The sequence below is a fragment of the Bos javanicus genome, chromosome 10 (assembly GCF_032452875.1).
Source record: "Bos javanicus breed banteng chromosome 10, ARS-OSU_banteng_1.0, whole genome shotgun sequence".
Classification (NCBI taxonomy): Eukaryota; Metazoa; Chordata; class Mammalia; order Artiodactyla; family Bovidae; genus Bos; species Bos javanicus.
Window position 1 is genome coordinate 102,702,255 of NC_083877.1, and position 25,559 is coordinate 102,727,813.

Consider the following 25,559-nt stretch of genomic DNA (forward strand, 5'->3'; position numbering starts at 1 on the left):
AATACTGTGGGAAGTATTGTGAAGCTGTGGGAAGAATAGAGCATAGCCTTTTCTATAACACTGCTTAACATTGACTTTGAGTTCCTATACCTGTTGCTGGAAGGAAATTTAACTTGAAATCTTTGAAGAGAGGCATCCACATTGATGACTGCTGAAAGTCCATTACTTAATCTGATTAAGATGGTGTATGAAAGACATATTGAAATATCCTCCCCTACCCTCTCCCCAGCCCTTCTCTACAAACACAAAAGGATTGGATAAATGGTCAAAAACAATTTAAGCACTGGTTTTCAAGTGTTAGAATAAAAACTGATTTTTTTTCTTCTCTCAGAAATTCATCCAACTCAAAACTATAAAGAGGATGAAAAACAAACAAAATAGACAAATGAAAACAGATAAAAATAGTCTGTAAGCCTGGACTACAGCCTATGACTACAGCCCAGTATAGTGAAAGTCAAACAGGAATGTGATAATGGATGCCCTAGGGATGCAGATTTTATACAATGTGAGAGTAATATTGCTTTCCAAAGAAGGTGACCCAAGACCAAAAAGCTCTTGTACTGAACAACAAGAACAGCCAAGCAGACTGAAGTTGGAGTTTTTTGTTTTTAATTTCCATTTGTCACAAAGATTTGAGGTATAGGGAAGGTGAAGTTGAACAAGGACAGATAGTCATGCCTGTAAAAAGCAGTCTGTTGGTACGGAATAGTGAAGGACATAGATCCTGCACTGTAAGAAACCCTGAAATGCTAATCATGGGGAAAAGCAAGCACTAGCACATACTGGTTCATACAGCAAATGACCTTAAATATGGTCCTGCCTCCATCCTCTTGGAAGTCTCTTGCAAACAGCCGAGGAAGAACTCAGCTCATTCAATGTTAAAAAAAAAAAAAAAAAGTAGCATCCATAAAAAAAGAATGGGGAAAAATGTCCAGAGCAAAGCACTGAGAACTTTGGAATTAGAGAATATGAGAAGGAAATTAAGAGAAATGTGGGCTAAAGGGAGAGGCGCTTATATTTGTCTGATAGACGTTGCAGAAAGACAGAAGAATGGTGGAGGGGTAATATTCCAAGAGAGATGGCTCTATTAGGTCCAGGCAGGCAAGACCCAGGTTTGAGGAGATTAAGTGTCAGGGGTAAAGAACACAGGCAACACAGGGAAACTAGGGAGCAAAGGTCTAGGAATTCAAGCCAAAGCATTTGGATAGAAAGAGGTGAAAATATAAGTGTGGAAAGAGAGCAAGAAAGGTATCAATGAGTATGGAATCTGATGAATGGTGAGGCAAAGCATTTTTAGCCATGTTCTCTTGGCTAGAACAGATCTGAATATGAGTGAAACTAAGTTTACAAGGAGAGGCAAGCACAAAGTTATAACTGGTAATGGAGGGTTAGAAATGAAGAGTTAAGAGTTCTGGATACTTAGATTCTTGAGGGGATGTACAGCAGATAGAGACAACTGAGGTCTTAGCGTCAGAATCCTTTGGACTCCCTTGATTAGACTGACTTGAGTGTCAGAGCAAATTCTGAATTCTAGTTTTCCTTTCAAGAGCATGAGAGAAACCTATGGACTAATCATCAGGGATTCTGCCTCAGAATAAATTTTCCATCTATATTTAAGCTTTTCATCCTGTGGAGGACCCAATATGCATATTGAAAAATAGTATTTGTACACTTAACATTTCTTTTTTCTCCCATAATAATGTTCCTCACTTCTGTCTGCCTAAGATCTGATCTTTTGAGTCCTATCTTATATAGCCTATATATTTCCATTGACCACACCCCCTAGTCATACATCAAGGACCCATCTATTATGCTTTCCTAAAACAAACTAGGGAGAAGGCTATGGCACCCCACTCCAGTACTCTTGCCTGGAAAATCCCATGGATGGAGGAGTTTGGTAGGCTGCAGTCCATGGGGTTGCAAAGAGTCGGACACGACTGAGTGACTTCACTTTCACTTTTCACTTTCATGCACTGGAGAAGGAAATGGCAACCCACTCCAGTGTTCTTGCCTGGAGAATCCCAGGGATGGGGGGAGCCTGGTGGGATGCCATCTATGGGGTTGCACAGAGTTGGACACCACTGAAGCAACTTAGCAGCAGCAGAAAACATACTAGAGATATTACCTTGCAAACAAAGGTCCATCTAGTCAAGGCTATGGTTTTTCCAGTGGTCATGTATGGATGTGAGTTGGACTGTGAAGAAAACTGAGTGCCGAAGAATTGATGCTTTTGAACTGTGGTATTGGAGAAGACTCTTGAGTCCCTTGGACTGCAGGAAGATCCAACAGTCCATCCTAAAGGAGATCAGTCCTGGGTGTTCATTGGAAGGAGTGATGCTAAAGCTGAAACTCCAATACTTTGGCCACCTCATGCGAAGAGTTGACTCATTGGAAAAGACCCTGATGCTGGGAGGGATTGGGGGCAGGAGGAGAAGGGGACGACAGAGGATGAGATGGCTGGATGGCATCACCGCCTCGATGGACATGAGTTTGAGTGAACTCCGGGAGTTGGTGATGGACAGGGAGGCCTGGCGTGCTGCAATTCATGGGGTTGCAAACAGTCGGACACTACTGAGCAACTGAACTGAACTGAAAACATACTTAGCTCTACTATACAAATTATCCTCCTGCTCTGAGGAGGTTTCATCTCAGTCTCCATTTCTATACTCCTGAATCACAGCGTTTCAGCTTTAGCATTTAGGAAAGGGTAAGAATACACAGAGCTGGTAATGGTATATGCTGGGAACAGTGGATCCTGGCATTTGAAAAGTCTAAGCTGGGGGCAAAGTCATTTCAGGAATCCTGGCAGAATACTCTGGAAGAAGGAGAGCCCTGGGCTGTCAATGGTGACAAGGTCCTCCACACAGCTAAATCAGACAGATCCCACAGGGCCCTGAGACTCCAGAAGTTCAGTTCTGGTAAAGATATGGCCTGTGAGATGGAACTCCAGACTTGGTTTCAGGCCACCCTCTCGTTGCTGATTCCAGAATAGAGACAGGCTCAACCCATGGCTAGTGCTCAGATGAGGTAGAATAAAGGTGAGTGGAGTGGGCAGGAAAAGCCACTGCTGGACCTGGGAAGGCTCCCACTCGACCCTCCTCCAGCTACGTTCTTCTTTATAAGGTAGAGAGTCCATGGCTGGAAAATGCTCTCTCCCATAAATATTTTAAACTACATGCCATGCATCCAGGACTCTTAAAATTCTCTATTCAAGAGATTCTGTGTCCACTGTTAGGACCTCCATAGCTCCCAGAGGCAACTGTGTGCCCGAAGGGTAGCTGTGTATAGGGATGTGTGTGTATGCGTGTATGGAGCTTTGTTGTGTGGGCTAGGTTTTCCACATACATGCTTATGAGGTACGGGATAGGGTAAAGGAGTTGGGAGGTTAAGAAGAATGGGCCAGAGACTTCGAGTAGTACTTTGCCATGACCTACAAATGCTAGTGAAAACCTAGATGTGAGCAGTTCAAGGGCAGAGCCTCTATCTTACCCACTTCTATGCCCTAACAAGTTTGGGAATTAGAACAGAGCTGAAATTATTGAATGTTTACTTCATCAGACTCTTAGGTACTGATATCAAATCCACTTCTACTGGTTACTATTTAATAATAGCAGCTATAATACTGTGAATCATTTATTCTGGGAAACACCTGGCAATACTGTGAACCATTTATCCTGGAAAACCTGCCACTATAAAACATCTTGAAATGCCAGTTAAAATGTAACAAACATCCTTTGTAATGCATACCTGAGTGTACAAGAAAGTAAAGAGAAATTCCAAAGAATACAGACTGGAAAGCAGTGAGATGGGCTGGAGTCATTGAGAGCTGTATCAGCACTGAGAGTTTTTGTGTATCTCAGGAAAACCCAGATTTAACAATTAAAAAAAAATTTATTTAACTTATGTAAAATTGATTTAACAATCTTTAGACCCACATCAAGTAGGGAGTTGGACCTCAGACCCTTAAATAATGCTAACACATTTGAAGGGTTACATCCTCAGTGAAGGAGTGGCAAAGAAAAATAATAAAGGACCTTTACTATCATGATCTGGGGTCTGAGTGATAAGAGTGTCTGTGGAGAGTTTTTAACCACAAGCTTGCCCTCCTACAGGGTTAGGCTTAAAATTTACAATCCCCTCTGTGAGCTAGCTAGTGGTAAAGAACCCTCCTGCTAATGCAGGAAATGTAAGAGAAGCAGGTTCTATCCCTGGGTCAGGAAGATCCCCTGGAGGAGGGTATGGCAACCCACTTCAGTATGCTTGTCTGGAGAATCCCCTGGACAGAGGAGCCTGGCAGGCTACAGTCCATAGGGTCACAAAGAGTCAGACATGACTGAAGCAACTTATTTAGCATGCATGCTTTGAGCTACAGATTTGAAACCAATAATATTAACATAAAATGGTGGAGGGTTGGTGTAATTTGGATCTCCAAGCAGAAATAAACACAGATATTCCCTGTCCGGACTTGCCTTTAATCTAGACAAAATATAAAATAGAAGAGATTTATAAACTAAATTATACTAAGTTACACTGCTGCTGCTGCTGCTGCTAAATCGCTTCAGGCGTGTCTGACTATGCGACCCCATAGATGGCAGCCCACCAGGCTCCCCCGTCCATGGGATTTTCCAAGCAAGGGTACTGGAGTGGGTTGCCATTGCCTTCTCCGAAATTACACTGAATTACACTAAAATTAAGGACTTCTTTTCATGGGAAGACACTATAATGGGGATGAAAAGACAAGCCATAAGCCAAAGGTGGGAGAAGATATTTACAAAACAACCAAAATAGAACTAGTATCTGGAATATATAGAGAACTGCTCTGAATCAATAAGACAAACAACTCATTAAAAAAATGAACAAAAGACTTAAGACACTTCTTCTCTTAACAAAAGATGATCCACAAATATGTGAAAAATGTTAAACTGTATTGCTGCTGCTGCTAAGTCACTTCAGTCATGTCTGACTCTGTCTGATCCCATAGACGGCAGCCCACCAGGCTCCCCCATCCCTGGGATTCTCCAGGCAAGAACACTGGAGTGGGTTGCCATTTCCTTCTCCAATGCATGAAAAGTGAAAAGTGAAAGTGAAGTCACTCAGTCGTATCTGACTCTTAGCGACCCCATGGACTGCAGCCTACCAGGCTCCTCCATCCATGGGGTTTTCCAGGCAAGAGTACTGGAGTGGGGTGCCATTGCCTTCTCTGGTTAAACTGCATTAGGTAATCACAAAAATGAAAACTAAAGCTATACTGAGGTACCATTACACATCAGTTGGTTTGTTATAAGACAGAAAATGTGACAAAAATAGACGTTGGTGAGGAAGTGGAGCAACCAAAATTTTCATGTCCTGCTAGTAGAGTGTAAATTCCTACCATTGTTTTGGCAAACAGTTTGGTATTATGTGGTAAAGGTAAAGGTGTTCATATCCCATGATCTATCAGTGTTATTTCCACATGTATAATGTTTACACATGTCCACAAAAAAATACAGAAAAGACATATAGTAACACATGTAAGAATGTTAATAGCATTGTGCATTTTTTACAAATTGAAGGTCTGTGGCAACCCTGCTCTGTGCAAGTATACTGGTCCCATTTTCCCAAAAGTATTTGCTCACTTTGTGTCTCTGTGCCACATTTTGAAAATTCTTGTAATATTTCAAGCTTTTAAATTAGTATATTAATATCTGATATATTACATATTATTATATAATAAAAATATAATTATATGTATTATTACATTTCTATCACAGATATTATATTACTTGTGATTAGTGATCTTTGATGTTATTGTAATTGTTCTGAGGCCCCACAGATCACACTTGCATAAGACAAGGATACTTAATAAATGCTGTGTGTGTTCTGACTGCTGCAAATGGGCCATTCCTTTGTCTCTCTCCTTTTCCCTGGGCCTGCCTATTCCCTGAGACATAGCAAGATTGATATTTGGCTGACTAATAACCCTACAATGACCCCTAAGTGTTCAAAGGGAAGGAAGAGTCACATGTCTTAAATAAAAAACTACAAAAGATTAAGCCTTGGTGAGGAAGGCATGTCAAAAGCCAAGACAGGCTGAAAGCTAGGTTTCCTGTGCCATGTGGCCAACTTGTGAATGCAAAGAAAAATTTCTTGAAGGAAACTAAAAGTGTGAGTCCAATAAGCTGTGAAGAGTGAAAAAGCAAGACAGCCTTACTGCTGATAATGGAGGAAGCTTTGGGGGTCTGGGTAAGAGATCAAACCAGCCACAACAACCCTTAAATCAAAGCCTCATCCAAGCAAGGCCCTAACTCTCTTCGATTTCAGGAAGGCTGGGAGGGGTGAGGGGGCTGCAGAAGAAGAGTGTGAATCTAGCCGAGGGGGACACACGGCTCCAGGAGCCATCTTCAAGACATGAAAGTTCCAGGTGAAGCAGCCAGTGCTGAGGTAGAAGCTACAGCAAACTGTTCACAAGCTCTCGCTGAGGTCATTAGTGAGGTGGCCACACTAAACAGCAGATTTTCAGTGTAGATGAAGCAGCCTTATACTGGAAGAAGATGCTACCGAGGACTCTCACAGCTAGAGGGGTAGTCAGTGGCTGGCTCCCTAGTTTCAAAGGCCAGGACGTGTCTCCTGCTAAGGGCGAATGCAGCTGGTAAGTTTAAGTTGAAGCCAGTGCTCATTTACCATTCTGAAAATCCTAGGGCCCTTAGGATTTACATTAAATCTACTCTGCCGGTGTTCTATAAACAAAGCCTAGATGACAACACATCTGCTGACAACATGGTTTACTGAATATTTTAAGCCCACTGTTAAGATCTACTGCTCAGAAAAAAATTATTTTCAAAATATCATTGATAATTTGTCTGATTACTCAAGAACTCTGATTGAGATGTACAATGAGATTCATGCTGTTTTCATGCCTGCCAACAGGACATGGGACAAGGATAATTTCAACTTTTAAGTCTTTCCATTTGAGAAATACATTTCATAAGGCTATAACTGCATTAGATAGTGATTCCTCTGATAGACCTGGGCAAAGTAGATTGATAGCCTTCTGCAAAGGATTCACCACTATAGATGCCATTAAGAACACTTACGATTTGTGGGGAGAGGTCAAACTATCAGCATACACAGGAATTTGGCAGAAGTTGATTAAAATCCACAAGGAAGACTTTGAGGGGTTCAAAACTTCAGTGGAGGAAGTACCTGCAGATGTGGTGGAATATCAAGAGAACCAGAACTGGAAGTGGAGCCTAAAGATATGACTCAATTAACTGCAATTTCACGGAACTAAAGAGCTTCTTGATCAAGGTGAAAGAAGAGAGAGAAAAAGGTGGCTTAAAACTCAATATTCAGAAAACTAAGATCATGCATCCAGTCCCATCACTTGGGCCCATAGATAGGGAAAAAATGGAAACAGTGACAGACTTCCTTTCCTTGGGCTCCAAAATCACTGTGGATGGTGACTGTAGTGATGAAATTAAAAGATACCTGCTCCTTGGAAGAAAAGCTATGACAAACCTAGACAGCATATTAAAAAGCAAAGACGTTACTTTGCCGACAAAGGTCTGTATTATAGTCAAAGCTATGGGTTTTCCAGTAGTCATGTATGGATGTGAGAGTTGGACCATAAAGAACGCTGAGCACTGAAGAATTGATGCTTTCAAACTGTGGTGCTGGAGAAGACTCTTGAGAGTCTCTTGGACAGCAAGGAAATCAAACCAGTCAATCCTAAAGGAAATCAACTCTGAATATTCATTGGAAGGACTGATGCTGAAGCTGAAGCTTCAATACTTTGGCCACCTGGTGCAAAAAGCCGACTCATTTGAAAAGACCCTGAAGCTGGGAAAGACTGAGGGCAGGATGAGAAGGGGATGACAGAGGGTGAGATGGCTGGATGGCATCACTGACTCAATGGACAAGAGTTTGAGCAAACTCTGGGAGAGACTGAAGGACAGGGAAGCCTGGTGTGCTGCAGCCCATGGAGTTGCAAAGAGTGGGCACAACTGAGCCACTGAACAACAAAAACAACTGGAGGTCTAGTGGCAGTCACCTTCCAACGTGGGGGGTGTGTGGCTTTGATTCCTGGTCAGGGAGCTGAGATCCCACATGCCTGGCAGCCAAAAAACCAAAAAATAAAACAGAAGCAACATTATAACAAATTCAACAAAGACTTCAAAAATGGTCCACATTAAAAAAAAAAAAAAACTTTAATAGAGGAGAAGTTGCTTGTTATGGATGAGGGAAAAACGTGGTTTCTCGAGATAAAATCTACTCCAGGTGAAGATACCATGAAGAGTGTTGAAATTACAACAAAGGATTTAGACTATGCCATAAAATTAGTGATAGAGTAGAGGCAAGGTTTGAGAGGACTGACTCCAATTTTGAAAGAAGCTGTAGTGTGGGTATAATGCTATCAAACAGTGCCACACGCTAAAGAGAAATCATTTGTGAAAGGAAGAGTCAATCAATGCACCAAACTTCACTACTTATTCCAAGAAACCTCCACAGCCACCCCAGCCTTCAGCAACCATCACCCTGAGAAGTCAGCAGCCATCAACACAGAGGCAAGACTCTCCACTAGCAAAAAGACTCCACTTGTTGAAGGCTCAAATGATGGTTAGCATATTTTAACAAAAAAGTATTTTTAATTAAGATACGTACTTTTTAGTCATCATGCTATTGCACATGTAATAGATTACAGTAATAACTTCCATATGCACTGGGAAACCAAAAATTTCATGTGTTTCACTTTACTCTGATATTCATTTTATTGTGGTCGCCTGGAAGCCAACCCACAATATCTCCTACATATGTCTGTATATAATATATATTCACCAAAGAACATGAGCAGGAATGTTCCTAGCAACACTATTTATAATAGCTCCACACTGGTAACTACTCAAAAAGTCTATCAACAGTAGAACAGAGAAATAAATTATGGCATATTTACACACTGGATATTATACAGCAATGAGGATGAATGGACCAAAATTATATAGAATATGAATAAATCTCACAAATATAATGTTGACAAAGGAGGTCAGCAACAAAAGAGTATATATTTGCATTTATATAAAATTAAAAACAGGTAAAACTAATATATTGTGTTGGAAGTCAGGATGGGGGTCAGTCTTAATGAGGGATAGTGACTTGAAGCAGGCATATGGGGGGGGAACTTCCGGGATGCTGAAAATGTTTTTCTTTTTTTAATGCTGTTTTCAACTATATTCTTTTTTCAAATAAACTTTTAATTTTATATTGAAGTATAGCCAATTAGCATTGTGACAGCTTCAGGTGGACAGTGAAGGGACTCTCAGTCATATACATGTATCCATTCTCCCCCAATCTCCCCACTTCCATCCAGACTGCCACATAACTTTGAGCAGAGTTCCCTGGGCTATACAGTAGGACCTTGTTGGTTATCCTGAAAATGTTTTGTTTCTTGATCAGGGTTATGATTACACAGATATGTTCATTTTGTGAAAAGTCATTGATCTGTACCTTTATGATTCTACATTTTCTGTATAAATGTTATTTCTGGAACATGTTTTTTAAAAGGGAAGGGTGAAGGGCCTGGATGATATTATAATTGATGATATTATGCCATTGACTGAGGAATCTGATCTTCCAATTCTTTGCACATGACTTCTAGAAAACAAAATGAAAGGTAATAACTAATAGAACAAATGTTTAAAGTAAAACTTTCAACTGATACAAGGAGAAAGTGAGTGGAAGAAGTGATATACAATGAAATACATTTCTTTGATTGGGTACTCTTTCATCTTCTGCCTTGGTTCTCTATTAAAGTTTAATAATGTTGGGAGTAGAATAAACTCTGATGTTAGAGAACACTGAATTTACTGATCACTTTCAAAGAAGCGATGATAGTGCTTTTACTCTGGCTGCACCAATTCTCAGCTCCTTTAGGAACAGAGCCCAGTACTCTGAAATGCTGAAATGGGCAACAAGAAAGAGAAACTCATTTTAGCTGTTCTTTTTCAAAGGTATCTTCCAACCTCTCCTCCAAAACTGATTCAGACAGCTACGCTGAAGTGAATGATGTGATCACCCAAATATCCTCCAAAGTGCAGATTCAAGATATTACTACGGAATTACACTGCCCATTGTGTAATGACTGGTTTCGTGACGCACTAATGCTAAGCTGTGGCCACAACTTCTGCCAATCTTGTATCCAAAACTTTTGGAAGCAGCAAGCAAATGAAACATTCTGTCCTGAGTGTAAGATGTTATGTCAATACAGTAACTGTACATTTAATCTTGTACTGGAGAAACTGGTAGAGAAGATTAAGAAGCTACCCCTGCTCAAGGGCCATCCACGGTGCCCAGAGCATGGAGAGAACCTGAAACTGTTCAGTAAGCCAGATGGGAGACTAATATGCTTTCAATGCAAAGACGCTCGATTGTCTGTGGGGCAGTCTAAAGAATTCCTGCAGATCTCTGATGCTGTCCATTTCTTCACGGTGGGTGAGCCCTGGGTCTTGAACAGTCTTGAGCAATTCCTTAGGAAGGCTGGGAAAAATCGTTTGTTGGACTTCTTTCAATACCACACCTTCATTCAGGTGATTATTAGAAAGCTCAGAGGGCTCAAAAAATACAATGTATCTTGCAAAGTTCTTTCTCTGTAGTTGTCAATCATAGGGAAGCAGTAAGGGAGCCCTGGCCTACTTCCTCAATAAATCAAACATTTACCTAAACCTTGCCTTGACAGCATTCTACTAGACACTGTACAGAACATGGACTTGTAAAATATTGCTTTTGTTATAAAAGTCTTGAAATTTAGTCAAGTTTAAAGTGAACAAAACAACAGAAGGAATATAAGACAGTCTACTGTTGAGAGCTAAATTTTTGTCACATTTGTAATTCACAAATGTTTAGAATTTCAGAGATTAGAGAAAACTGAAATAGTCAGGGGAGGCATGGTGAAAGAAAGCTTGAAAGGGGGGCAATTATTTGAATTTGGATGGACAGAAGGAAGAAACGAGTGTTGTGAGAACAATGTAAGTAAAAGTAGAGATAGCAAGAACAGTGTAAATATATTAGAAAATGTACAGAGTTCTGTTATCTTCCTCAAAGCCCTGTAGCTAGCTAATAAGAAGATAAAACTTAGTTTCTCTGCAGTTTGTAATTTTCTTCACAATTTTTGGAAGAGACAGGAATTATGATACAAGGGAAAAGGAGACTTTTGTAGCAGGAGCTTGCTTTCTTTCCCCCTGACACCCTGGGGCTTTGGGGTAGATGTTCTTCATGGCCCTTTATCTCCCAGTTAGCATGGGTTAATTCTTTATGGTATCCCCAGGAGGAGCTTACCATTCATCAGGGTCAACTGGAGGCAACCCTGAAGGAGCTTCAGTCCCTGAAGAATATGCAGAAGGATGCTATTGCTGCTCACAAGGTGAGGAGCAGGGCAGAGGGACCATGAGACAGAACTGGAATTGTACCCTCCCTGTAACTTCAGCTATATGGGTGGAAAGGTACCTTTACATATACAACAAAATGCTAAATGGCACCAGGCTATAGAAGTAGAAAACAGACACTGTAGAGTGGAAAGAAATACGGCAGTGGAGTAGGTTCCCAATAGCTGATCAACAGAGAGAGCAGACTGACCTTTCCCCTAGATAAGCTGATCCTTTTCATGGTGCAGTCACTAGGTGATTGCTATGGGGCTGTGATCTGTCTGATCTTTCCTATTATCTATGGCAAAATAAGGAATTTATTTTTAAAAAATCCACTAAAGATTGCTATGTTCAAAGAAATACCTTTCTTTCCTTTGGGCTTAAAACCAGGCCTCTCTGAACCAAGGTCTCTTAGATTGCTGGCTTTTCTCTCTGATCTAATCCTTCTTAGCTTTTCCCAAACTAAATAAAACTACTGCTTATACTTTCAACTTCACAGGACCTCTAGGACAACATTAATGGTTAGGGACTTGGCAAATCAGTTCCTAGGCTGGGGGAATAATTTGGGAGTTCTGTTTCTTCATTAATTACCCTATAGAGGAGAGTCTTCTCTGGCATTTGACATCTGGAAGAAGAAATAAATATAATGAGGGAAAGAAGGATAGATGGAAATAAAGATGTCTTAAGAGAATCGTGTTCCTGTTGTAAGAGTTCTTAGTTCAGCTATTACAGTCAACACTCATTCATTCAACAAATATTTGAGTGGTGCAGCATTATGCTAGATATTGTATTCCAACTATGGTGGGAGACAGATGTTAATGAAATAATCCCACCAATAATAAAACATCACTGTGATAATTACTATAAATGATTATAAATATACAGTATATTAGAGTATATAAACGGAGAGCCTAATCTAGATGGAAGAAGTCACTTACTAAAAATTGAAATTAAAAATTTCTTATTAAAAATTGAGAATTGAAAGGATAAGTGTTATCTTTAGCCAAGTGAACTGGGTGAGGGGAATATGAAGGAAATGGCCTGGAGAATGTTCTATGAAGAGGAAAGAGCATTATAGAAAAGTTCTTGAGACAGGAAGCTAGTTACTATGTTAAACAGAAAGAAGGCCAATTAAGATGGATCTTGGTAGGCAAGATGAGACCGAAAAGGCAGATAAGGCCCAATCATGTAGGCCCTTGTAGATAATGTTATGAATTTTGAATTTTATTCTGTGCATAATTGAGAAGTCATTAAAAGGTTTAAACAGGACATGGTCTCATCTCATTTTGAAAGCATCAGTCTGGTGGCTGTGTGGAATGTGGACTGGAGAAAGGCAATGACAAGGATAATGGTTAGAAGAAGACTACTGTGGTGATCCCAGAGAACGATGATGGCTTGGACTAAAATGGCAGTAGAGACTGAAAGAAATAAATAGCTTTAGCATATGCTTTGTAAATAAAAACTACCTGCATGTGGTGACTGATTAGATGTGAGAGGTGAGTGGTGATAGCAAATAGACAGTTGGATATACGAATCTGGAGTTGAGAAGTTGGTCTAGGCTGAAAATAAGAAGTCAGTGTATAGACTACACTTCAAAGTTGTGAGAGCAGAGGCTTTTACCGAGAATGAGAGTGTAGAATGAGAAAGGGAAAGAGCCCAGGACAGAATATCAAGTAATTTAATATTCAAAGCTTGGTTAGAGACACAACTAACAAATGAGACTGAGAAATATGGTGAAATAGGTAAAAGGAAAAATGCAAACGTCTGACCTAGAGGACAGTGAGAGTTAAGACTATTTTAAAGAGTACAATTACAGTGATTGACCATAGACTATAAGCTGGATAAGAGGGGACATGAAGGCAGAGAAGTTGATGAACAGAAATGGAGTGGTCAATGAATAGGAGGATTCTATGAAATCCAATAACAGTTGCAACAGTGGAACCTGGGTAAGTGAACATAAAAAGTAATTCTGGGGATGGTACAATTGCTGGGGAAGATAAAACCCTCAATGTGACTAAAAGAATGAGTAGATATAGGTAAAAATCACTAGAAATGATGATGAGGAACTGAGAAGCCAGGATGTCAGATGGCTTACCCACGAGGAAGAGAGCTCCCAGTGTAACAGTTACCAATTTCAAGTGCTTCAGACATTGCCCATCTCTGGCTCTTTTTGTACTGTGGTGCCTCCTCCAGTTCTGATTTCTTAAAAAAGGGCAGTTCTTCCAGCCTCCTATGGACCCAGTCTAACAGCATCACTTGGTAGATACTGGTTTGTACTTCTGGATAAAAGGGTATTATTGTTCATTTTACAAAGTTTGATTAACCCCACAGTCTTATTTAAGATGGCATTGGTTACCACCTCAGTTTTGCAACAGCAACCTAGAGATGACTTTTGACTATTTCAACCCTGACTATTAAACTAGCTGGGAAAGACAGAACACGTTTTCCAAAAGCCTCCTTTTAGTACAGTTGAATGTTGATATGCAGTATTTGTATGCGTTTTCCTGTTATGGTATTTCCCAAGTTGTGTGAGTGCTGGTGGTGTGGGCCCCCATCCCTAAATGCTAGTCTCAGTAATTACCATGGTGATGATCATGGAGGTTTCCAGGAAAACAAGCTACATCTGCAGCAACACATCTCCCTGGAGTTTCTAAAGCTGCATCAGTTCCTGCACAGCAAAGAAAAGGACCTTTTAAGTGAGCTCCGAGAAGAGGGGAAAGCCTTGAATGAGGAGATGGAGCTGAATCTGAGCCACATTCAGGAACAGTGTCTCCTAGCCAAGGAGATGTTGGTGAGCATCCAGGCACGGATGGAGCAGCAGAACCCCTTCGACTTTCTCAAAGTGAGACTCCATACCAACATGACAATGGGTACAACAGAGGGGGGAAGAGAGGGTTGGAAAGAATGTACAAGCAGATTTTCCCTTCCAGGAGGGGAAAAAAATCTGCTGTAGTGATTTTAAGATTCCCTGGGAGAAAAGCAGAAGGTTCCTTTTGCCTTATACTCAATTCAAAGTTTTCACACGCCTAGTAAAGAAGATAGTAAGATGCCATTAAAAGAAATCTGTTTTAATATTTCCCCATAAAGAACTCTGAAGCTTTATTTCTCAAAAATAAGAATGTTGCCACCTAAACTGTATTTTTACTGGCTCTCAGTAATCATAAATTGACCTGTTTGAAAAGCTGTTTGCCAATCTTTGCTACCTGACGCTTCACCTCTAAAGTGGCATTGGTTACTACCTTAGGACTCAGAAGCTTAATTTAGCCATAGTAAAGAAAGTGGCCTTGGGGTGGGAATATCTATTGTGTTGTTCTCCTGAGACTACGTGGCAGTATAGGTAAAAACAGCTTAACCTTAATTTTTTTCTTGTTTCCTGTAAAAAGAAACTCTAGAAAATCAGAGGAAAGTAAGCCAGTTTATCGTGGGATAGACGAAGGATGAAGATCAGAAACAAGGCATTTGGAGGATGAGAGGAGTTGGTGGCAATGGGATGGGGGCCATCTGCATAGGACTGCAGTTTTGACCATCAAATTTTGGTGGTGGCCAGTAACACCAAACAAATTTCTGGAGCTGATGAACACGCATCTAACCTTTCCATTTCTCCTTTCCTCTTCTAGGACATCACACCTCTCTTGGACAGGTAAATGTCTCCTTGTGGTATTAATAGCCTGCCTTCAGTCCCTGGAGGATGTCTAAGAATAAACAATTTACGTCCCCTGCAGCTTGGAGCAAGGAATGAGAATGCTGACGCCCAAGGAGCTTGTCTCCAGAAAGCTGAGCCCAGGCGTGTTCAAAGGGCCCATCCAGTATACGATGTGGAGAGACATGCAGTCCACCCTCTCTCCAGGTAACAGTGGGTAGGAGCCGTTGGTTCTTGGGGGTCCCAATTTAATGTTTCATTCTCAGGACCTCTTCTGTGGCCCTAACAGTACGTTTGAGTCTAGAAGGAGGGAGGCATGAAGTTTAGCCAAAAGGCTAGTTGGTATGACTGAATTTCTTCTCTTACTGTTATCTAAGAATGCAGGATCTTATACTTGTGAATAGAGTCTGGTGTCAGAACTAACTTCTCAGCCTATGATTTTGCTTGACTGTTCTATCAAATGTAACAACCAATATTTTAATATTTTTCTAAAACAGTTATATAAGTCTCTGAGGCATCTCTGCTCTGAAGGTAGAAGTTACTATACATATTCATCATATGTATGAGTACAGTTCCTCTTGTGGTTAATGTTCATAACATAGAGTATATCATCTTAGGAGATTGTTTACAGATCTTAAGTGCTTCAAAAGAAAACCAATTGTTTCAATAGCTGTGACTAAGTTTTTGTCATCCTGCAGATACTAAAAAAAAAAACAAAAAACCAAAACTGGACAGGACAGGACAAAAGAACACAAACAACATTTCAAGAACATAAAATAAAGTTCCAAATAAAAAGTTACAGAAATAGAGATCTAAATAAAGTTTTTTATAGACTCATTATTATTTGTAATTACTGATTTAATGAAAATCACACATCTACCCCTGCTAATGTTTCCAGGTAGCTGACAATGAAAAAAATCAGCTTTACTGAGGTATAATTAACATAGAAGAAAATTTGTTAATTTTAATGTACAATTTGATGAGTCTGACAAATGTACACACTTATGTAAACATCCCCAAAATCAAGATATAGAAAATTTCTGTCATCCCCAAAAGTTCCTGCATAACCCTTTGTGGTCAATCTTTTTCTTCTATCCTCAGTTGCTCATAATCACAGATCTACTTTATTTCACTTTGTCTTTTCTAAAATCTCATACATATATTATGTAGTTTTTTCTGTTTGGCTTTTTTCATTTAGCAAAATGCTTTTTGAGATTCACCTATGTTGTTGCATGTATCAATCACTGTATTTTATGGATACATCACAATTTGTATATTCATTCACCAATTGATGGACATTTGGATAGTTTCTAGTTTATGGCTAGTATGAAGAAACCTGACTGAATATTTGTTTATAAATCTTTTTGCTTTCTTTTTTAAAAATTTATTTTTATTTAACTGATTTATTGGCTGCGCTGGGTCTTTGTTGCTGCACCTGGGCTTCCTCTAGCTTTGGTGAGCAGGGGCTACTCTTCATTGCAGAGCTTGGGCTTCTCTTGTCGCAGAGCATGGGCTCTAGGGCACATGGGCTTCAGCAGTTGCAGCACCTGGGCTCAGTAGTTGCAGTGCACAGGCTTAGTTGTTCCACAGCATGTGGAATCTTCCTGGACCAGGGATTGAACCTGTGTCCCCTGAATTGGCAGGTGGATTCTTAACCACTGAACCACCAGGGAAGTCCATGCTTTAATTTCTTCAGGGTAAATATCTAATGATGGGATTGCTGGGTTGTATGTTAAGTATATGCTTAACTATAAGAAACTATCACATTTTTTCCCCTTAAATGGTGGATTCATTTTAATTCCCACCTCCAATGGATGAGAGTCCCAGTTTCTCCAAATCCTTGCCAAAGTTTGATAATGTCTATCTGATTGTTTTAAATCCATCAAAGAAAATATTTTGTTCAAGCTCCCAAAACAAATTTGAGAAGTTATGCTGGATTTAAATTGAAAAAAAGCCAAGTTAAAACATGGAAATAAAGTTTTCATTTGATGGACGCTGAAACCAGTGGATACGTTGGATCTATCCCATGTGGTATTTTTCGAGTTTTTTTAAGGGTCTACCAGGCTAAACCCTTTGTTGCCTTTACCGCTTTTGCTTTGCTTTCCCGCTTTCCTTTCTTGCACTTTGCCTTCAGCTTTTTTTTTTTTTTTTCCTGCCTCTGGTTCATCCAGCATGGAGTAATATCCATGCTGGTCTAGAAGACTCCTTTTGTTTCTCTTAATATCAGTCTCCATTTTTATGTCATCTTTTAAATCTTTTACTACATGTTGAGTTTTACCATGACAATGTTTGGATACCACCACAGTTTTATTTTACCTTATTTAAAAAAAATACTTTTCCTCATATAGAATTGTGGGTTGATAGACTCTACTACTTTAGAAAAGCCACTCCATTGTTTTCTCACCTGCATAGTTTCTGATGAGATGTCTGTTATCACTTTTATATCATTTCTCTGTATGTACTATCTTTTTTCTCATGGGTTACTTGTAAGATTTAGTTTTTTGTCACTTTTTTTCCACCAAGTTGACTATGCGGGTCTTGGTGTGTTTTCTCAGATCCATGGGTTTATAATTTTCATCAAGTTTGGAAAAATGTTGGCTATTATTTTTTTTAGGTTTTGTACCTCCATCTTTTCTTCTCTACTTCTGGAACTCTAATTTTACACATGTTGTTGTTCAGTCACCAAGTTGTGTCCGACTCTTTGCAACCCCATGGGCTGCAGCACACCAGGCTTCCCTGCCCCTCACTTATCTCCTGGAGTTTGCCCAAGTCCACTGCCTCGGTGATGCCATCCAACCATCTCATCTTCCGTCACCCTCTTCTCCTGCCTTCAATCACATTAGACCACCTAAAATTGTCTCACTTCTCATTGATGCTCAGCACTTTTTAAGCCTTTTTTCTGTGTTTCATTTTGAATAGTTGCTATTGCTATTCAAGTTCTCTCATCTTTCCATCTGCACTGTCTAATCTTCTGTTAATCCTGTTTAGAATGTTTTTCATTTCAGTTACATTTCTTCAAAAAGTTGCATCTTTTTATATCATCAGTTTCTCTCTTTACCATGTTTATTGTTCATCTACATTCTCAGGCTAATGAGAGATATTTATAATATCTGTTTTAATGTCTTTGTCTGCTAATACCACCACTGTTGTAATTTCTAACATGTTTTTATTGTGTGAGTTTTCTCCTGACTGTGGGTTATATTTTCCTGCTGCTTTGCATGGCTGATGTATTTTTTTCTCCTTAATAAACTTTATTTTTTAGAATACTTTTAGATTTATAGGAGAATTGAAAATATAGTAGAGAGTTTTCATATACCTCATCCCTAGTTTATATTATCTTATATTTAGTGTGATACGTTATTTACAATTAATGAACCATTACAATTACATTACTAGTAGCGAAAATCAATAGTTCATTTGAATTTCCTTCAGTTCAGTTCAGTCGCTCAGTTGTGTCCGACTCTTTGCGACCCACGCCAGGCCCCCCATCCATCACCAACTCCCGGAGTGAATTTCCTTAGTTTTTACTTAATGTCATTTTCCCATTCCATGATCCCATTGAAGGTGCAACATTACATTGAGTTTTAAGCTCTTCTTGGCTGTGACAATTTCTCAGGCTTTCCTTGTTTTTTGATGATTTTGACAGTTTTGAGGACTGCTGGTTCTGTATGTTGTAGGATGCCACGTTAGTGCAATTTGTCTGATGTTTTTCTCACAATAATGCTAGGGTTGTGAGTTACTGCGAGGGAGACCATGGAGTTAAAGTGTCATTTTCATCATATCAAGCATACATTCTGTCAGCATAGTCTATGACTGTTGATGTTGGCTTTAATCACCTGGCTGAGGTAGTGTAAGTTATTTCCCTTCTCTTTTCCATACTTTGGAAAGCAATTTACTTTGTGCAGCTCACACTTAAGGAATGGATAGTTATGTAATTTGTCTCTTCTGGCTGTCAAACACGATCAGTTTTACATTGCTATTTGCTAACTTTGTTGTAATCCTTTAAGCTCTGTTGATTTAACTTTGGCATTTAGTGAAGTTATTTGAAATAACTTTGCTCCTTTTGACACTTTAAGCTTTGTTGAGCCTTTAAGCTTTGTTAGTGTGTTTCAATAGAAGCCTTTAATCTTGGGCTAACTCTGCCAATTTTCTAAGATATTACCCTTCTGAGTACTCTGTCTGATGTTCCACATATTATAACATTTTTCCTGACTGGCAGGATTGAAAACTGTTCCCAGTCTTGTGTGAGCTCTGCTTTCTGGAGATTCACTGTCTAGATTTAATGAATTTCACTGTAGTCATGTGGCAATACTCAGTCACATCCTTGAGGGAATCCCTTTGTAGATGTTTTGATGTCTCTGTGCAGCTTCCTCCTCTGTTACTCCACCCTGAAAATTTTAGCTCTCTCAGGATCACAGTATTTTTCTTCTTGTACTCTTTGCCCCCAAACTTCACTTCTAGCATCATTTAAAGCACAAACTGACTTTTTCCTTACTTTTGGTATAATTTTACATTTAAGAAAATCAAATGGGATTTATTTAATATATGGCTATTTTAATAATAATGTAACTATGGTCAAACCTTGGTAAAATATACTTTATACTTCTTATTTCTAGGCCTTTGCTTATTCTTATCCTGCAGATTCTTATTTTCTTCTTTCCTGCCTTATAAATGAGGCTGTTGCTTTAAGACAGGGGCTCATACTTTTTCTGTAAAGAGTTAGACAGTAAATATTTTAGGTTTTGGGGGTTGTTTGGTCTTGTCAAAACTACTTAACTATACCACTGTAGTGAAAAAGCAACCATGGACAATATGGCCATTCATGTATTTCAGTGCAGGGAACTGTTTTTATCTTAAAATATTTTAATATATTTTCTTTAGTTTTGTGTGTATCAATAAAATATCACCAAAATTCACTCCTTCATTTGACATACTCAGAGAGGGCATACTACATGCCGAGCATTAAGTTGGGCTCCAAGGATACAGAAATAAAAGACATAGTTTCCGCTCCCCAGGAGAGTCTCGAAGACCAAGTTAGAGTCTGCAGCAACCTTCTAGGTGAAAAATTATTAAGATGTAAGCCAGAGGCATGGTAATGGAACATAAAGAATAGATTCCAGAGACAGAATTCTGAGACCTGAAATATACAGGACAGTAATTAGCGGTAAGGCATAGAGAAAGGTGATGTCAAGGATGGAAATACAGGGGATGCAGATTTTGGAGGGGGCTGATGAGTTCAATTTTGGCCATGTTGTGTTGACCTACAGAACAATTAAATGTATATATTCAAATGGATAATTATTCTAACTGGAGCTTAGGAAAGAGGCCAGAGCTGGAACAAATAATATTGAGTGAGGGTAGCTGAGCTATTGATATAAATGAGATTGCCTAAGGAGAATGAGAACATACAGTCAAAGAGAGAGCGTGTTATAGAGAATAACAACAGATGAAGGTCAATTAAGCCTCAGAAGGGACTGAGGAATTATCTGGCCAGAGAAATAAGAGAAAAAACAGGAAATAAAGTCCCCATGGAATCTAAAGCAAAGAGAGTGTCAAGGAGAAGGGAATGGTCACTCATACCAAATGCAAAGATAAATTTAGAAAATAACTGGAAGAGAGATGCTTTTAAAAATTGGTGGCTTTGATAGGGGCGATTTCAAAAGAGTGGAATGAGTATAAATTATTATATATTGTATAGGGTTCAGGAACAATTTGGAATGAGGCAGTAATGAAGTGAATAGATCACTCATTTGAGAAGTTTCAATAAGAAGGGAAGATGTACATGTGGAAGCAAAGACAAAAGAGGACTTCTAAAAACATACTGAAGGGAAGCAGCCTGTAGAAGGGCAGAAATCAATAGTATAAGAAAGGGAATAATTGGTGAATGTTGGGAAGAGTGAGAGCTACAGAAAAGAGAGGTACTGACTTTACTTAGCTTTCTCCAAAACTGGAGAGGAGATAAAGACGGTAGAAGCAAATAATTTTGTAAGACAGGGTTTGCAGTGGGAGTAGGAAGAATTGAGGGATTCACCTCTTCATTCATCTATTCATTTATAAAATGTACTGTAGTTTCTCTGTGAAAGAGGAGATGAAACCTTCTGCCTGGAAGTAAGGACGAAGTGGTGGAACAGGGATTTGAGGAGGAGTTGAAGGTTTGAAATTGCTGTTGTGAGGAAGTAGAGAGGCTTTGATTTGGGAAATATAAGAGTTTCGGGCAGTGCTGATGGCCAAGCATAGAGTAGAAATAATGAATTTGTAGAAGTATCTGTATGCATGATTTTGTGATTTTCATCCTGCAATGGTGAGGAATTAGGATGTGAATTTGAATAGCTGAATAGATCCAAGGTTGGAGAGTTGCATGGCAGATGCTGCAGAAACAGAAACATAAGAGGACAAAAGTGTTGAGGTTATTGGCAATGAAGCTTTCAATGCTAAACTGTTTAGGGAAGAATTTTAAGCCAGGAAGCAAAGAGATTAGGATAATGAAGAGAAATAGGAGACTAGAGATGTTAATGAAGTCAAGTCATGGTTGTAGGAAGAGATGGGAGTGAGAAAGCTCAAAAAGTAAAAGAGTATGGCATACCTAAATTGAAGATTTTAGAGAATGAACAGTTCCTGATGACGACAAGTTCCAGAATATAGTCATTGATATGGGCACCTTAAATGTAAAGGAGTCAAAAGTCATTAGCAGTAAAGTCAAACACATGCAAGAAGAGAAGGGCAGCTATATCCAAAAGACAGTAAAATCCCTTGAAATGATGGGCTAGATTTGATGTAGGAAGGTAAGGCCAACCCAAAATGCAGGGGGTATAACCAGGAAAAGTTTGTAGATGATAGCATTAAATACAGCCAGAGGGAAATGTGAAAAGGAATGACAGGAGCCTCAAATGAAGAATGATTTTTTAACATGAGATTGAGGAATAGAGCACAGGTCTGGAAGTGGTGGTGGTGGCTACCTGATCTCCAGCATCTGAATTTAGAAAATGAACAGTCTCTTGAACTTCTGGAAGCTGTTATTCAGTTAGCTTCTTTTTTTTTTGGAAGAATCAGTCTGGATTATGTTAAATTAAGGAGGTGATAAGGGAATTCTGTAAACTGAAGATGTATGAGAGTTAAATGGGAAGGTAGATCCAAAGGGCAGAGTGGAAATGGTTGGGTGGGAACAGATGGAGGATGGGTGAAGGCAGAGGAAGTAAAGAACAGAATAATGAGGATAAAGTACAGTAGACATTAAATCATTAGAGAGATCTACAATCTGGGTATTTATGCGAAGGATAACAGGAATACAAAGCGTGGTGAAATTAGTTGGTGTCAAAGATTCATATGGAACTCTAATTGCAGTTCATTTAATTGTTTAACAAATAGTTACTTGAATACCTAGGAACAGTTTCAAATTTTGAAGATAGATGAGGAAACAAAACAAAGTCCCTGCCTTTCCAGAGATTACACTCTAGTGGAAGAGACAATCAAGTAATTTCCCATACTGATAACTACTGTGAAGAAAACAAAGCATGATATACTCAACAAATAATTATTTATGAGAGAAAAGAAAGCAGGATAAGAGTATAAACCATGATAGATGGATGAACATGCTACTTTAGATAGAATGCCCAGAGAAAATCTCTTTGAGCAGGGTCTCCCTGTGTTTTATTGTAGACATTTCTAAACATACTGAAAAGTTTAAAGAATTTTACAGTAAATACTTCTATACCTAGCTAGATTCTATCAATAACATTCTATTGCACTTGCATGAATAAAGGTCTGAATGATGTTAAGGAGTAAACAATGTGGTGAAATAGTGTCCAGGGACAGAAATAGAAAGTGTAAAGTCCCTGTAGTAGGAATGAACTTAGTATGTTCAAAGAATAGCCAAAAGGCGAGGGTGGTTGGACCAAACTGAATGGGGGGAGGGAGGTGGTAAGCGGTTGGAGATGAGGTCAGAGAAGTGGGTAAATCATGCAGGCCTTGTCTCTTCGGTAAGGACTCTGGATTTTACCTTGGATGACAGGAAGCATAAGAGTATTTTGAGTAGGAGAACTAGATGATCTCATTCTTCTTCTTGGCAGAATAGGCTGCAGACAGGCAAGAGTGGAAACAGAGCAATTAAAAAGCTACTGCAGTAGTTTCAGGACACTGGTATTTGTGGAAATTATGTCTATACATTCTGAGTAGGCTCAGAATATATTCTGAAGGTGGAGCTGACAGAACTTACTGTTGGACTGACTATGGCATAAGAAGAAAAGCTGGGATGCAAAGCTGACTCCTAGGAATCCTCAAAGCGAGGGCAGGCTGAGCTAAGCTGGAGATGTCAGAGGCTTGGTTGATGAGAGCAGATGGGGGTTCTAAAAAGGTTAGCAGGAATTCTTTATGATACCTTCAAAGAAATTATAGTCCTCACATCCTAAAAAATAACAACCCTACATGAATGAGGATCGATCTGTGAGAGTGAGAAGATTTGGCCTACATGGAAAATCTTCAGGATTCTTCAAAGTCTCTTTGTTAGAAAGAAAAAGTCTCTGGGATGATGGAAAAGACTCAAGCTTTTCTGAGAAGAGAGAGAGAGGCTGGATTGTTCTTGCTTCGGAGGATAAATAAATCCACTAACAATAAATGTGTTACAAATACAAATGCATATTTGTATCTTTGTCCATGATTTGAATAGTTTTTGTGTTTCCTTTATCAAATTTTGTGCCAAGGCTCAATTATCTCACATTTAGAATTTGTGTCACCTTCTTGCTAATATGCTTCCAACCTCTCTTCATTTAGAAATTCCTTTTTTATACTGCTGTCCATTGATCTGTCTAAACCACTTGTCAAATTACCTGTGATGAAGGACCAGTTTTAAAAACTAATGTTTGTAGAATATAAACGTTATTTGAAAAAATGGAGTTAAAAAAATTACAAAGTGCAAGCCCAGTTTTTTAACTAAATTGATTGAGCTAAAATTACTTTCAGATTTCTATGACAGTTTCTAAGAGCTTACTCTTAATTTCTCTACCATCCTGTCCCAGACTGGCAATTACACAGTTTGGGAGTCACAGTCAGATCATCAGTGGCATTAACCATTCCAGACCTCAAAAGTTCCAGTGTCTATTAAACCAAATGCAAACTTACCACCACTGTCCTCTAAATTCTGTATCAGTTAGTTCAGTCTCATTTGCTCCTAACAGGCAAGCCCTTATCTTCTCTATCATGCAAGCTACTGTTTTTAACCCATTCTGTTTTTGCCATTGTTTACCCAAACACCTCATACATGTTACATCAAACTAAAATACTTATTGCCTTAGAGATCTTTTTTGGGCACACTTACTAAATCTTTATCCTTTCAGCATTTCTTATTAGAGTATAAATTGCTTCAGAGTAAAGTCTGATTTTTTACCACAAATATAAAAAATGTCTAGAATGTAGCCACATGGATATCAAAACAATATATATATATATATATATATATATAGAGAGAGAGAGAGAGAGAGTATATAAGTTATTACCTGCTCATCTAAGCATATATGGCATGGGGAGATAAAGCACATAAATACTGTCCATGGGAACTTGCATTCATCCCTTTTTCCCCATGCCCTGCTTTCTCTTATTTTCTTACTAGGCCTATCTCCATTAACTCTGGACCCTAAAACTGCTCACCCAAATCTAGTGCTCTCCAAAAACCGAACCAGTGTGTGGCATGGTGACATTAAGCAGCTAATGCCTGATGATCCAGAGAGGTTTGACTCAAGTGTGGCTGTGCTGGGCTCAAAAGGCTTCACATCTGGAAAGTGGTACTGGGAAGTGGAAGTAGCAAAGAAGACAAAATGGACAGTTGGAGTTGTCAGAGAATCCATCCTTCGAAAGGGCAGCTGTCCTCTAACTCCCGAGCAAGGATTCTGGCTTTTAAGACTAAGGAACCAAACCGATCTAAAGGCTCTGGATTTTCCTTCTTGCAGTCTGAAACTGACTAACAACCTCAACAAGGTGGGCATATATCTAGATTACGAGGGTGGACAAGTGTCCTTCTACAATGCTAAAACTATGACCCACATTTACACCTTCAGCAGCATGTTCATGGAGAAACTTTACCCCTACTTCTGCCCTTGCCTTAATGATGGCGGAGAGAATAAAGAACCATTGCATATCTTACATCCACAGTAATCTGTCATACTATTGTGTAAATTCAGAAAGTTATTAAAGAGGTACTGAAACAGTTTACCAGTCTCACTGGTTTCTCTTCCCAATGTATGGGGAACTCTGGAAAATGAAAAGAGGATTCACAAATTGAATTCCATTCTCAGTATTCTAAATGGATTTCACTGGAGCTTTTTGAGATGTTATTCTAATTCTCTGGGGTCTACTATGACACAGGAGCCACTTTCATGAGCATGCTCATCCATCCTTTTTTACCAGAGCAAAATGCAACTGGAGTTTGTGATGTTCAGGAACCCTTTTCAAACATGATCAGAAATTCTATCATGCAGTCCTTATTCTCCAACACAATGACTCTTAACAGATTATTTTTAGACATGCACTCTTCTTCC

General features: G+C 39.2%; 1 protein-coding gene across 3 annotated transcripts in view; it reads left to right on the top strand.

The window, feature by feature from the left end:
* The window catches only part of TRIM69 (tripartite motif containing 69), a 35,988-nt gene extending 10,757 nt beyond the window's left edge, over positions 1-25,231 (top strand). For 2 of the 3 annotated variants that reach the window (XM_061429724.1, XM_061429725.1), the window contains 6 exons: positions 9,984-10,460; positions 11,297-11,392; positions 14,002-14,235; positions 15,011-15,033; positions 15,116-15,240; positions 24,635-25,231. In XM_061429724.1, coding sequence (XP_061285708.1) covers positions 9,984-10,460; positions 11,297-11,392; positions 14,002-14,235; positions 15,011-15,033; positions 15,116-15,240; positions 24,635-25,176 — 1,497 coding nt within the window. In that variant the 3' untranslated portion in view covers positions 25,177-25,231. Of the gene's footprint in view, positions 1-9,983; positions 10,461-11,296; positions 11,393-14,001; positions 14,236-15,010; positions 15,034-15,115; positions 15,241-24,634 lie in introns of those variants that run through there. The other variant, XM_061429726.1, reaches the window with a different exon arrangement.
* Positions 25,232-25,559: the final 328 nt, after the last annotated feature.